This window comes from Chiloscyllium punctatum, chromosome 3 (assembly GCF_047496795.1).
Source record: "Chiloscyllium punctatum isolate Juve2018m chromosome 3, sChiPun1.3, whole genome shotgun sequence".
Classification (NCBI taxonomy): Eukaryota; Metazoa; Chordata; class Chondrichthyes; order Orectolobiformes; family Hemiscylliidae; genus Chiloscyllium; species Chiloscyllium punctatum.
This window is the reverse complement of record NC_092741.1, coordinates 80951738-80963972: the sequence shown is the minus strand read 5'-3', so window position 1 is coordinate 80963972 and position 12235 is coordinate 80951738. Positions and strand designations below refer to the sequence as shown.

At 38.2% G+C, this 12235-nt stretch overlaps 1 protein-coding gene across 1 annotated transcript in view; it reads right to left on the bottom strand.

Annotated features, from left to right (window-relative positions):
* Positions 1-281: 281 nt before the first annotated feature.
* The window catches only part of lama4 (laminin, alpha 4), a 173070-nt gene continuing 161116 nt past the window's right edge, over positions 282-12235 (bottom strand). The window contains exons 39-40 of the mRNA XM_072555716.1: positions 5792-5911; positions 282-4180 (exon numbers count right to left, since the gene is read on the bottom strand). Coding sequence (XP_072411817.1) covers positions 4035-4180; positions 5792-5911 — 266 coding nt within the window. The 3' untranslated portion in view covers positions 282-4034. The remainder of the gene's footprint in view (positions 4181-5791; positions 5912-12235) is intronic.

The following is a 12235-nucleotide window of genomic DNA, read 5'->3' as shown; positions in this document are numbered from 1 at the left end:
GGAAGAGATAGCTTGACTAAGGTCATCAAACGTTGTTTACGGTATGTTACAATGTGGCGTTGATGCCACAATCAGATTAGTCATGATTTTATTAAATAGCAGATCAAGCTCAAGTGGGCCATCATTTTCATCCTACTGCTAATTTGTATGTTTGTCTGCCCTTTGCATAATAAGGGCTGTTGCACAATTTTCACAAATGAAATATTCACAATAACAAATTTGCAACTCAGATCCTGAAATTTATTAGATCAATGTTGTAAAAAAAAGTACAATGAGGCAACTTTCAAAGCATAACTGTAGATGTATGTATATTTGCCAAGTGCCCAAATACAATTCCACTAACCACAAAGAAAAGCTGGCTGGATATCAATGTAACTGTTCAGATGTGCACAGCACAAGGTGATGGAAAGAGGGGCAGTAATGCTTACTTGAGTTATTTTTTACAATATGCAGTAAAATTAAATGATTGTTGCAGAGAATCCTGTTGTTTTCTGAGATTGGTGTCATCATTAAAGCTTGAAGTATCGGTTATTCTTCTCATATTTGGGTCTCTATGCCAGCATCATATTTCCATTGTCTTTATCTGCTTGTGTTCTAGACTTCCCATAGCAGCAGGATTAGACTCTGATGTCTCTCATTCTGGCAGCTACCTCCCCAGTGGATCAATTTGTTACTGACAAGCTCATTTTAATTACATGGCTGTGGCAAGGGTGAAACATGCACACAGAAAGTAAAGATATTTTCACAAGAAGCAAAATTGTGACTTGAATGCAGACCGCCTACACATGAACCTAGTGTGGTGCTATCATTTACTAGATTACTGTATTAACAGTGCCAATGTTTAGACAAGTTGGTGAGCTGGGAGGATGAAAGCTACTATTTCTTGGATTTATTTATTCCATGTTTTCATATTTGTTTTTTATTTATTGTACTCTAAAAGCACAAAATCAATCACGAACCAAGGCTATGCTATGCTTTGATTATTTGACCAATATAATGCTTAGTTCCATATCCATCAATACATGTAGTTATATACTGAATGGGCAACATCCACAAGTTTACAATAATAATCAGCAAATCCAAAATTAAGCAAATGTCCAGAGGAGCTTTGTAAGTACAGCTAATAAAGGGCCAACCAATTGATTGTCAGCTGTCTTTTAAAATAAATTTTCTATTTGAATACATTCACAATTTGCAACATAAAGATGTTGTAATATTTTTAAAAAGCCTGTGACAACTGTGTTTTAGTCAGATGTCTACATCAGACATTTCACTAAAACGTTCGCCTGTACGATTGTTCCTATTTATTGAATAAGAAAGTGGTTACTGCTGTCAGTAAAGAACAGACAGCTGGAATTCCCATGTTAGTTATTCTTAGATGAAATTGGTGAAGTAGCAAACATTACCATTCACTCTGTATCCACTGGGTTCCTGGTCTAATTTTCCACAACATTTCGACCCTAGGTACATTGGTGACTATGCATCTCCAGCAGAGGTTTTGGATAAGGTGAAAACATGATCATAAAATGTAAATGGAAACAATGTGTTAAATGCAATTTTGAAAGCTTGAATATCAAAACTTTACTAGTTTGAGCTTATTTTTGAGAGGCAGTCACTGACAAACTACATTTTAATCTTGAATGCATCAATGGAAAATTATAAAATTGTGATATTGCCATACCACATCAATACCACCAGAGGTCCCTGCAGCACTGAGCTTCATGTTAATTGGCAGCAGAACTGAAGTGAAGGCAACATTGGGTAAAATGGGTTTGAACCCCCTCTGGCCTTGATATTTAAAATTGCAAGTGAATGTCAATTGTGATAAAATAAGGAAACAGTTGTCTTTGGTACTCAAATTATGCCCAGAATGATAATGATATATGTTAACATAACATTTCCGTCCCAAATACTTGATAATTCTGTGACACTTTAACATTAGATTTGTAACTGGAACAAATCATATGAATTGTAATTTTCACATTAATCAATCTAGCTTTCTACTGTAAAATAGATCAACATTAGCATTCAAAGAATTATCCACTTAGTCAGGTTCTGGATGCACCATTAGGAACATTTTCCCTGCATCTACCCTGTCTCATCCTGTTGGGAGTTTTATACATCTCTATGAGATTCCCCCTCACTCATCTGAGCATCAGCGAAAACAATCCTAACCTTGTCAATCTCTCCATCCCAGAAATCAGCCTGTGAACAGAGAAACAGAGTTAATGTTTTGGACCTGAAGAAGAGTGTTTGGACTCTATGTTAACTATATCTCTCTTCACTGATGCTCCAGACCTGCTAAGTTTCTCTTGTACTGTTTTAATTTCAGTTTTCCAGGATCCACAGTACTCTGCTTTTATTTCAGTAGGTTAAGATATAGGTCAATATAGATGCAGTGGCAGAGATTTAGACAGATATTTCACATCTGGGTGGCACGGTGGCTCAGTGGTTAGCACTGCTGCCTCACAGAAGGTTCGATTCGAGCCTTGAACGACTGTCTGTGTGGAGTTTGCACATTCTCCCTGTATCTACATGGGTTTTTTCTGGGTGCTCCTCCCACAATCCAAAGATGTGCAGGTTGGGTGAAAAGGCTATGTTAAATTGCCCACAGTGTTCCGGAGTGTGTTAGTTAGGGGTACATGTAGAGTAATAGGGAAGGGGAATGTGTTTGGGTGGGATACACTTCAGAGGGTTGGTGTGGACTTGTTGGGCTGGCCTGTATCTGCACTGCAGGGATTCTTCTGTAATAATAATCCTCAGCAAAGATACATCCCAATGAGAAAGAAAAATCTCTCGGGGAAGGACGTGTCGATTATTAAAAAATTAAAAGATAGTGTCAAATGGAGAAAAATAAATTGCAGAATTCTGCAAATTTGACTGGCAGGTCTGAGGTTTGGACAGAAGATCAAAGCAAACACTGACAAAAATTAGGAAAACTACATTTTTGCATTAATCTTTTTTGTGAAAGGCAGAAGAAATTACTATAAATCAATAAGTAAAAGTGAGGAAGGAACTTTAAGCAACAAGAATCATCTGGGAAAGATTATTGAGAAAAGTACTAACATCTGACATAGATCTTGATGGACTTTATTTAATGTTTTTTGAGAGGCTGCTGAGATAGTGTTAATTTTCCAGAGTTCCCAAGACTTTGGAAAGGTCTCATTGGATTGGAAAATAGCTAATGGATCTCTTCTATTTGAGACAGAAGGGAGACAGAAGGTAGGCAACAATATACCAGTTGCTTAGCATTTGTCATCAGGCATAATGGTGGAATTCATACAGTATTAAGCAGATTCTGGCAGGAGACTTAAAATAAAATTCCATCAAATGAAGTCGGCATGCTTTATGAAAGGGAAATTGTGCTTGATTTACTAATTAGAGGAACTAAGAAGCATCCAAATCACCAGTATGAATCATTTAACTGGCCAGGTGTGTGATCATTACTTATGAACTATGAAACAGAAGCACCTGTTAGATAGAAATTGAACTGACATAATTCTACTCAGCTGGTTGAGTATGAGGACTTATAGGGTTGTACAGAAATTATTTTTATTTTACTTACATGAGACAAATGTAGATAGTAAGGGCCATTGCACCTGATCCCTTCAGATCAATAACCAACTTAATTAATCTGAGCCACTGCATCTCTTTCTTACAAATAGCAAAGTCACATCATTATCACTAGTATTAACTAATGGTATTTAGCAAATCGACCATGCAATTCAAGCTCAGTATTTGGAATTAACGTTTTGACCCTTTGATAACATAAATTTGCATTCTTAGTGCTTTCAAATTGATCATGACAAACTGAAAGGTAACTTTATTGGTTCCAATAACTAATTTGTTGGGAAAAAAAAACTTGAAGTAAAAGAAATGCATGGACAAATTAAAAAGAAATGAGATGAAGGAAGTAACTTGACAGATGATTCGTTTGAGATACATTACTGCACCCCCAAATGTGAAATTCTGATTTGGCATCAATTTTCCTTCAGGCAGTTATGTAAAGATTGCAGAAGCAGCGTTTACAAGCATTAAACTGCAGGGCATGAGTTGATGCTGACTCCTCCACTGACCAGGGCAGCTTTGGCGAAAATGACAGGAGTTTCATTGATGTTGAAGTTTCTCATGCAACCAGTGAATGACTGGCGCGTGCTCAGTCTTGAGCTGAGTAGTGACTCTGAGAAAACAAAACAGAAAGTTATTCCTTGAGCTGCCTTAGCTTTAGTTCATAATTACAAAATACTTTTCAGACTGACTGAAATCTGGTGACAACAATACTAATTCATACTTTACTGGCTTACTTCCATTACCATAAGGGCTACGACAGTTGAAAGTGGTCCAGTACTATCTGTTCAGGGAAACTATAAAGTAATTATTTTTGACACTGCCTTTATTATGTTGACAAATAAAGAAAAATCTCTCAATAATTTTCCAAAGATTCCAAAGTAGGTACTGATGAAGATGGCTGTTAGGTTTATTCCAGTTCATTCAGACAGTAAATATCTAGACTTCGATAACATACATTTGATAGGGTTATTGGAGGCAAAAAAAGCTATGTTGAGGCCTGTTTCATGTGCTGATTATTCTTTGCTTAAAAAAAAGTTAACCCTTATAAAACTGTTTATGATGACTCAAATTCATGCTTATTCTCTGCCCTACTTTGCTGTCATTGTTTAATTTCTTTCACTGTTATACATTTTCTTTTTTTTTAATCTATGACTAAACCTCTTTATCACCTTCTTGAGTCTCAAGAGCTAAAGACTTCCGGGATTTCATGCTGCCTGCAATTACTATTCAGAAGGGTAATATGGATTTCAGAAATAGAAGAAGTTGAAGTTAAGATGCAGGTCAACTATGGACTAATTAGGCTCAAAAGGCTGAATGGCCTACTGGTATTCTTTTATTCCTTCGGAATTGCAGCAAAAGGACATCAGTCTGTAGTTTATGTGACTGCACAGTTACAGGATGAAGACCAGTCAATTTAATGCATCTTGAATATCTTCCTTTCTTTATTCCCAGGTCGATCCAACTGATTTGAATTAGCAATTCTGTCTTTTGTAAACATTGAATGGGATAATGTAATATTACCAGGTTTATCTAAATTACAACCAAAATTTAAAAATAACCATCCCACATTTACTATTTGAATTATTGCACAGTAACATTTCCCTTGCACACATTTATGATTTATTTGTTTGGACTTTTTAAAAATGCTAAGAGAAGATCTTCCACTTCCTCCCAAACTAAAATTTCAATGAATCCAAGTTGCATTCATCTTCATTGTTTTAAGGGGGTAAATTTAAGGGTTGAATTAGCTGCCTCACTGTTGTACCTCAGCCTGGATGGCAGAAGCACATATAAAGTGCATAATTACAGAAGTGCATATTTGCAATACTCCTGACAAGGCCAGGTGGTAAAAGGGGAAGGAAATTTGAACCTTGCTGCACACTGCTGGACATTAACAGCTGGCAGACGACAGGACCTATCTGGTGAATCAAAAACAAATCCTAGCTTAACTTGTTGAGTCCTTCATCATGTTGCTGCCAAGGCTACTTGCCCACTTCCACAGAGTGAACAGCCAGGCAGGAAATGTCCCCAGTGACAGGAGTATGGAGAGAACCATCCCCAAAGGGTTCACTCCTTATATTCCTGTGTCTCCAAACTCATTTCCACAGGGTTGGGAGAACTCTACCCAATACAACATTTCACTAAAATAACTCCAGAATTAAACAATCCCTTCCCAATGTCCCTCTACTTATAAGGTTCAAGGGTCAAACACTTTGCTTACCTGGCACTCCTCCAACAAATACTGGCTCCTTGGGACTGAAAGAGCGTGACGTTATTGGCCCCACTAAGTGGTTTACCTCAGAGTCCACATCCAACTGCACAACATTTGATGCTCTGATAACTAAATGAGCAGAAATATAAAGTCACTAAGAGAAAATAATTGGAATGGAAGACAAAATGTCATTAGTTAAATGTAAAACTAAATAGATTACACAGAACGCTTTAAAACTTAAATTCTGGGTTCTGAATTTGGAACTGATCTAAATCTCTTGTTGTTGACAGCACTCAAAATCTGATTTGGCAGCTTCAACCTAGTTTTTCTTGTGCATGGATCCACATCACATATTATCCTTCATTGGCATTCATTATTAATTTCACTTAGAAAAAAAACTGGAAACTGAAATGTGTCATATTCATGTCCCAGAAAATAAAATATGCATTATGGGCTCCTTCAGGCTTTACCCAGCCACTTTAATCCTACCTGCTTTTGCATCTCCTAGGGTGAGATGTTTTGGCTGAATTTTGTAGACCTTGAAAAAAACTGTCTTAACAAAGTTGCCTTCCTGCTAAATCCAAAAAGTGACATTGAAGGGTGATACCTGAGATAAGATGAGGAAAAATTTCTTCATGCAAAGAGTGGAGAGCTCTGAAATTCATTACAATAGAAAACAGTTGAGGCCAAAACATTGTATGATTATAAGAAGTTGGATATAGCACCTGGGGCTAAAGAGGATATGGGCAGAAGCAGGAATAGGCTGTTGAGTTGGATGATCAGCCATGGTCATCATGAATGGCACAGAAGGCTTGAATGGCTTACTGGCCTACTCCTCCTCCTCCTCCTATTTTCTATGTTTCTATTACAAGTGAGCTGTACGTTTATTAATTGCTAATCTTCAACTAATTATAAATAATACAAAAGTAAGCGGAGGTTATGACAGAGTATATCGGTCATATGGAAAATCATGGACACTTCATATGACGTAAATGACCACGTATAGGAAGTGTCACTGCCTGCAGAAGTGTGAGCTCCAGAATTTGGAACTCAAGCAGCAGCTGAAGTCACTGTAATGCATCTTGAGGTTAAAAAATACATACACAACGTGTTTAAAGAGATGGTTACATGCAGATAGGAGCATTCAAACTGCTAAGGAACTTGAGATCTCTTAACACCCCAAGGAACCGGACAGGTGGTGCAGGACTCCTCTGCAGTCTCACTCAAGAATCAGATTTTCATTGTGGATACTGGTGAAGGACTGGATACTTCTTCCTCAGAAGACTGCAACAAGTGCTAAGTCCATGGTACCATGTATGTGAATGCTGTACAGATGAAAAGGAAGAATGAAAGTGTAGTTGTGATAGGGGATTCATTAATTAGGAAAAAACAGGCAGAAATTTCTGAGGGTATAAAAGTGACTCCAGGATAGTGTGTCATCTCTGCAGTGTCATGGTTATGGATGTCACAGAGTAGGAGAGGATGATCAACCAGAGTAAATGGTCCATACTAATGTTATTAATATAATGAGGAAGAGAAATATGGCCCTTTCTCAGAGTTGAAGGAGCTGGATTAGTAAAGACAGTGGTGCAGTGCCAATGTCACTGGCTAGCATCCAGAGTACCAGCCTAATGGTTTGAATCCTATCACGGCAGATGGCGAAGTTTGAATTTGATTTTAAAAGGGGAGTGTGTCTTGGATTACAAAGTGTATCCAAGTGGTTCCTTTCAGATTCGGTTAAATATAATTAAAATGAAACTCAACAACATGAATTTATTTAGATATGAGCATTTGTTAAGTAATAATTAAAAATGAAAAAGAAAGCAATAAGCCTCATGCCCTTGTGCCTGTCAATCAATGGCTGGTCTGGAGGCTTAGGTTTGTTCCTGGCACCATTCATGATCCCAGTCCAAGGTGAAGTCCAATAACATGGAACAAAACTCACTCTCTTATACAGTGTAGCAAACTGCAAGTACAGAATAACAAGTTTATTTGTGCCATCTTCAGCAAGTATTGGAATGTTCACAGGTCTCAAATAAGGTCATGCAGCTGTTGAACATCATCAACAATTTTCGCCCTTTAGATCATTCTATACAGAGAGATGAGTGAATAGGTGGAGATGGAGCCCACAGTGACAGAGAGAAACATATGGAAAGGATGGAATCAGGCTATAGAGGTATTGAACTCAGTGTTGAGTCCTACAGGCTATAGGATCCTCAAGTGGAAATTGAGGTGTTGTTCTTTGAGATTGCACTGAGCCTCACTGGAACTTTGCTTCAGACCTGCCACAGAAATTTGGGGATGGAAACATGGTGATGTGTGTAACAGGAGCTGGAAGCTCAGGGTCATTTTTGCAGACAGAACATAGGTATTCTGCAAAGCGGTCAACTAATAATTAACCGGGGGAAACCTGGCTTCAACAAGGCTTGGCTGAATATAGAGACAGTGAGGACGGTAGATACTGGAGATCAGAGTCGAAAAAAAGTGTGGTGCTGGAAAAGCACAGCAGTCAGACAGTATCGGGGAGCAGGAGAGTTGATGTTTTGGGCTTTGGATGAACACTTGAAGTTGTGTAACATTCAAGACTATGGGTCTAGTGTGGGCAAGTTTTTGGTGGTACAGACTTGATGGGCCAAAGGGCCTCTCTGAACCTTATGATTCTAATGAAAAGAAAAGCTGGAGATTAAAATAAAGAAATAAAAAAGTGTGTTTATGATAAATATCAATTAGAAAATACAATTAAGAATCAAGCTGAATACAAATGTTCAGAAGGGAGAGCAAATAAGAGAAACATAAGTGGCACTACAAATGGAAACTGGCACCTAACAAAGGGGAATCCCAAAGTTTTCTCTTGGCATTTAAATAGTAAAAGGTTGGTAAAAGGTGAAGTAGGGCTGACTAGGACCAGAAAGGGAGATTTTCACAAGGAGGCAGAGAACATAGCTGAGATATTAAATTAATAATTTGCATTTGACTTCACAGGGAAGGAGATGTTATTCAGGCCATGGTGACAGAGGAGGAAACTCAGTTACGAGAAAGATTCAATATCAATATCTTGTAAAAACTATGGATGTTTAAAGTTGCCAACGCATCCAGGGATAAAGAATAAAAGTGATAGTTACAATATGGATTCAAAAATTGGCTGAGGGGCTGGAGGAAGTTTTGTAATCGAATACCCAGGAGTTAGTACTGGGATTCTTGCTTTTCCTAATTGTATTAGGAATCTAGATCTTGGTGTACAGGGATCAATTTCAAAGTTTTCAGACAATACAAAACTCAGAAGCACTGTGAAGTGAGAGGATGGTGTCGAACTTCAAAAGGATGTTGACAAGTTGGTGGATTGTATGTCAGGTGAATTTTAATGAGAAGTATGAGGTGGTGTGTTGTTCGAAGTCATTAAAGGTGGCAGGTGGAGAGCAGTTAATAAAACATAAAGTATCCAAAGTTTTTTTTAATAGGGCATAGAGTACAGCAGCAGTGAAACAAATTTCTCCTGGAAATCTTGCTGAACATATAAAAATCTCTAATTAGAGCTCAGTCGGATAAATAAAACAAAAATACTGTGGATACTGGAAATTGGAAATAAAACCAGAAAGAGCTGGAGAAACTTAGCATGTCTGGCACCAAGAGAAACAGAGTTAACATTTCGAGTCCAATATGATTCTTCTTCAGAACTGGCCTCAGCTGGATTATTGTGCACAGGTTTGTACTCCTTTCTTTGGGAATGATACGAACACATTAGAGACAGCGCAGAAAAAGTTTAGAATAATGGTTCCATGGATGAGAAACTTCAGTTATGAAGATATTTTGAAGAAGTTGGGACTGTTTTCCTTTGAGAGGCGAAAGCTCAGAACAGATTTGATTGCAATTTTTAAAATTAAGAGATGTCTAGACAAAGTAGACGAACAGAAACTGTTTCCTTTTGTGAAAGGATCAAGAACAAGCAGGCACACGTTTAAATGATTTGCCAAAGAAGTAAATGTGATGTGAGCACATACGTTTACACACACCAAATGGTCTGGGTAGGGAATGCACTGCTTCCAATTGTGTATGAGGCAGTTTCAGTTGAGTCAATCAAGGGTTTATTAGGTGATAATTGAATGCACACGGTTATGGGGAAAGGGCAGGAGGACGGCACTAAGTATGTAGTACTTTCAAATAGCCAGTGCAGACATGATGAGTCAAATGGCCTCCTTCAGCACCATGACAATTCTTTGACTCTGTTAATTAAATTATCAATACCTAATGATGTCAGAAACTTTGAAGCACATGCAAATTAATGGATGCACTGAATTACACTACATATTTGTCCCTATTTATATCCATGTAACATAGAAAATAGGAGGATGAATAGGTCATTAGAACCCTACTCCATCATGCATTATAATCCTGGCTGATCATCAAGCTCAATACCCTAATCCTGTGCTCCCCAATGTCCTTTGAACCCTTTAGCCACAACAGCTATATCTATGTTGTTTGTGAAATCACAATGTTTTGGCTTCAACCACTTTCTGTGATAGTAAATTCTACAGGCTCATCACTCTCTGGGTGAGGAAGTGTTTCCTCATCTCAGTCCCAAAAGGTTTACCCCTTATCCTTAAACTATGATCCCTGGTTCTAGACTCCTCACTCATCAAAAACATCCTTCCTGCATTATTCCTGTTTTTCCTGTTAGAATCATGTAGGGTTCTAGGTGATCTCCCCTCATTCTTCTAAACTCCAGTGAATACAATCCTCACAACTCAATGCCTCCTCATACATTAGTCCTTTCATCCTGGGAATCAGTGTGGTACATCTTTGCTGAACATACTCTATAGCAAGGACATCATTTCTCAGATAAGGAGACTAAAACAAAAAATAATATTTCAGGTGTAGCCTCATGTATAATTGTATAAGTGCAGCAAGACATCCTTATTTCTGTACTTGAATGTTCTCATTATGAAGGTCAACATACAGTTTGACTTCCTTACTGCCTGCTGCACCTGTGCACTAACTTTCAGTGACTGATGCATTAGGCCACTCATATATTGTCAAACATCTCCCATCTTCAAATCACAACCATTCAAATAATAATCCACCTTCCTATTTTTGCTACCAAAATCATCTCACAAAAATCCACATTAAACTGTATCTGTCATGCATTTACTCATTCACTCAGCCTGTACAAATCACACTGCAACAACTCTCCATTCTCCTCACATCTCACTCTTTCACCCAGTTTTGTGTCATCTGCAAATTGAGATATTGTATTTGTTCCCTCATCTAAATTGTTAACATACAAAAGCTAGAGTCCTAGTATCGATCCCTATGGTATTCCAATAATCATTGCATGCCATTCAGAAAAAGACCCATTTATTCCTACTCTCTGAATCCTGTCTGCCAACAAATTTTTTGTCCATCTCAATACACTACCCCAAGTTCCATGTGCTTTAATTTTAAACATTAATCTCTTATGTAGGGCAAAAGCCTTTTAGAAGTTCAAATGTAGGCCAGCCATGTAAGAGAGTTATTAGCTTGTAATCAATGTACAAATTCATCCACGACATCACTCTCGTCCAAGTGAAGAGCCTCAAAGTGTGAAAACGGCAATTCTTTATACTAACGAAAACCAAAACCAAATTGGAAATTCCTACATTGGGATGTGCTGGATTAAGGTTAGTGCATAGATATGTTATTAGCCAGAGCACATAGGAATCTTTATTTGGTGTTTAATTGTGCTGGAGGCAAGGTAAAGTCACCACAGCCCTACCAGGTCATACACTGCGCTCTCATTAGAGAGAGAGGACTAGTTTAACGTGAGGGCAACCATGCCTCAGGTGAGGGGAGAGGTAGAGAAGAACAGTCCTTCATTGTAACCTCAGCCAGAGTGGGAATTAAACCCATACTGATGGCATCACTCTGCATTAGAACATAAAACATAGAACACACAACATTACAGTACAGTACAAGCCCTTCAGCCCTCAATGTTGTGCTGACCTATGAAATTAATCGGATGCCCATCTCACCTACACCATTCCATTATCATCCATATGTATGTCCAATGCCCATTTAAATGCCCTTAAAGTCAGTGAATCTACTACTTTTGCAGATAGGCCATTTCACACCCCTACTACTCTGAGTAAAGAAACTACCCCTGATATTTGTCCTAAATCTATCACCCTTCAATTTAAAGCTATGTCCCCTTATGTTAGCCTTCACCAACCGAGGAAAAAGGCTCATCCTATCTAACCCTCTGATTATCTCATACACCTCGATTAAGTCACCTCTCAACCTTCTTCTCTCCAATGAAAACAGCCTCAATTCCCTCAGCCTTTCCTCATAAGACCTTTCTTCCATAGCAGGTAACATCCTAGTAAATCTCCTCTGAACCCTTGCCAAAGCTTCCACATCCTTCCTATAGTGCAGTGACCAGAACTTCATGCAATTCTCCAGATGCGGCCATACCAATATCTT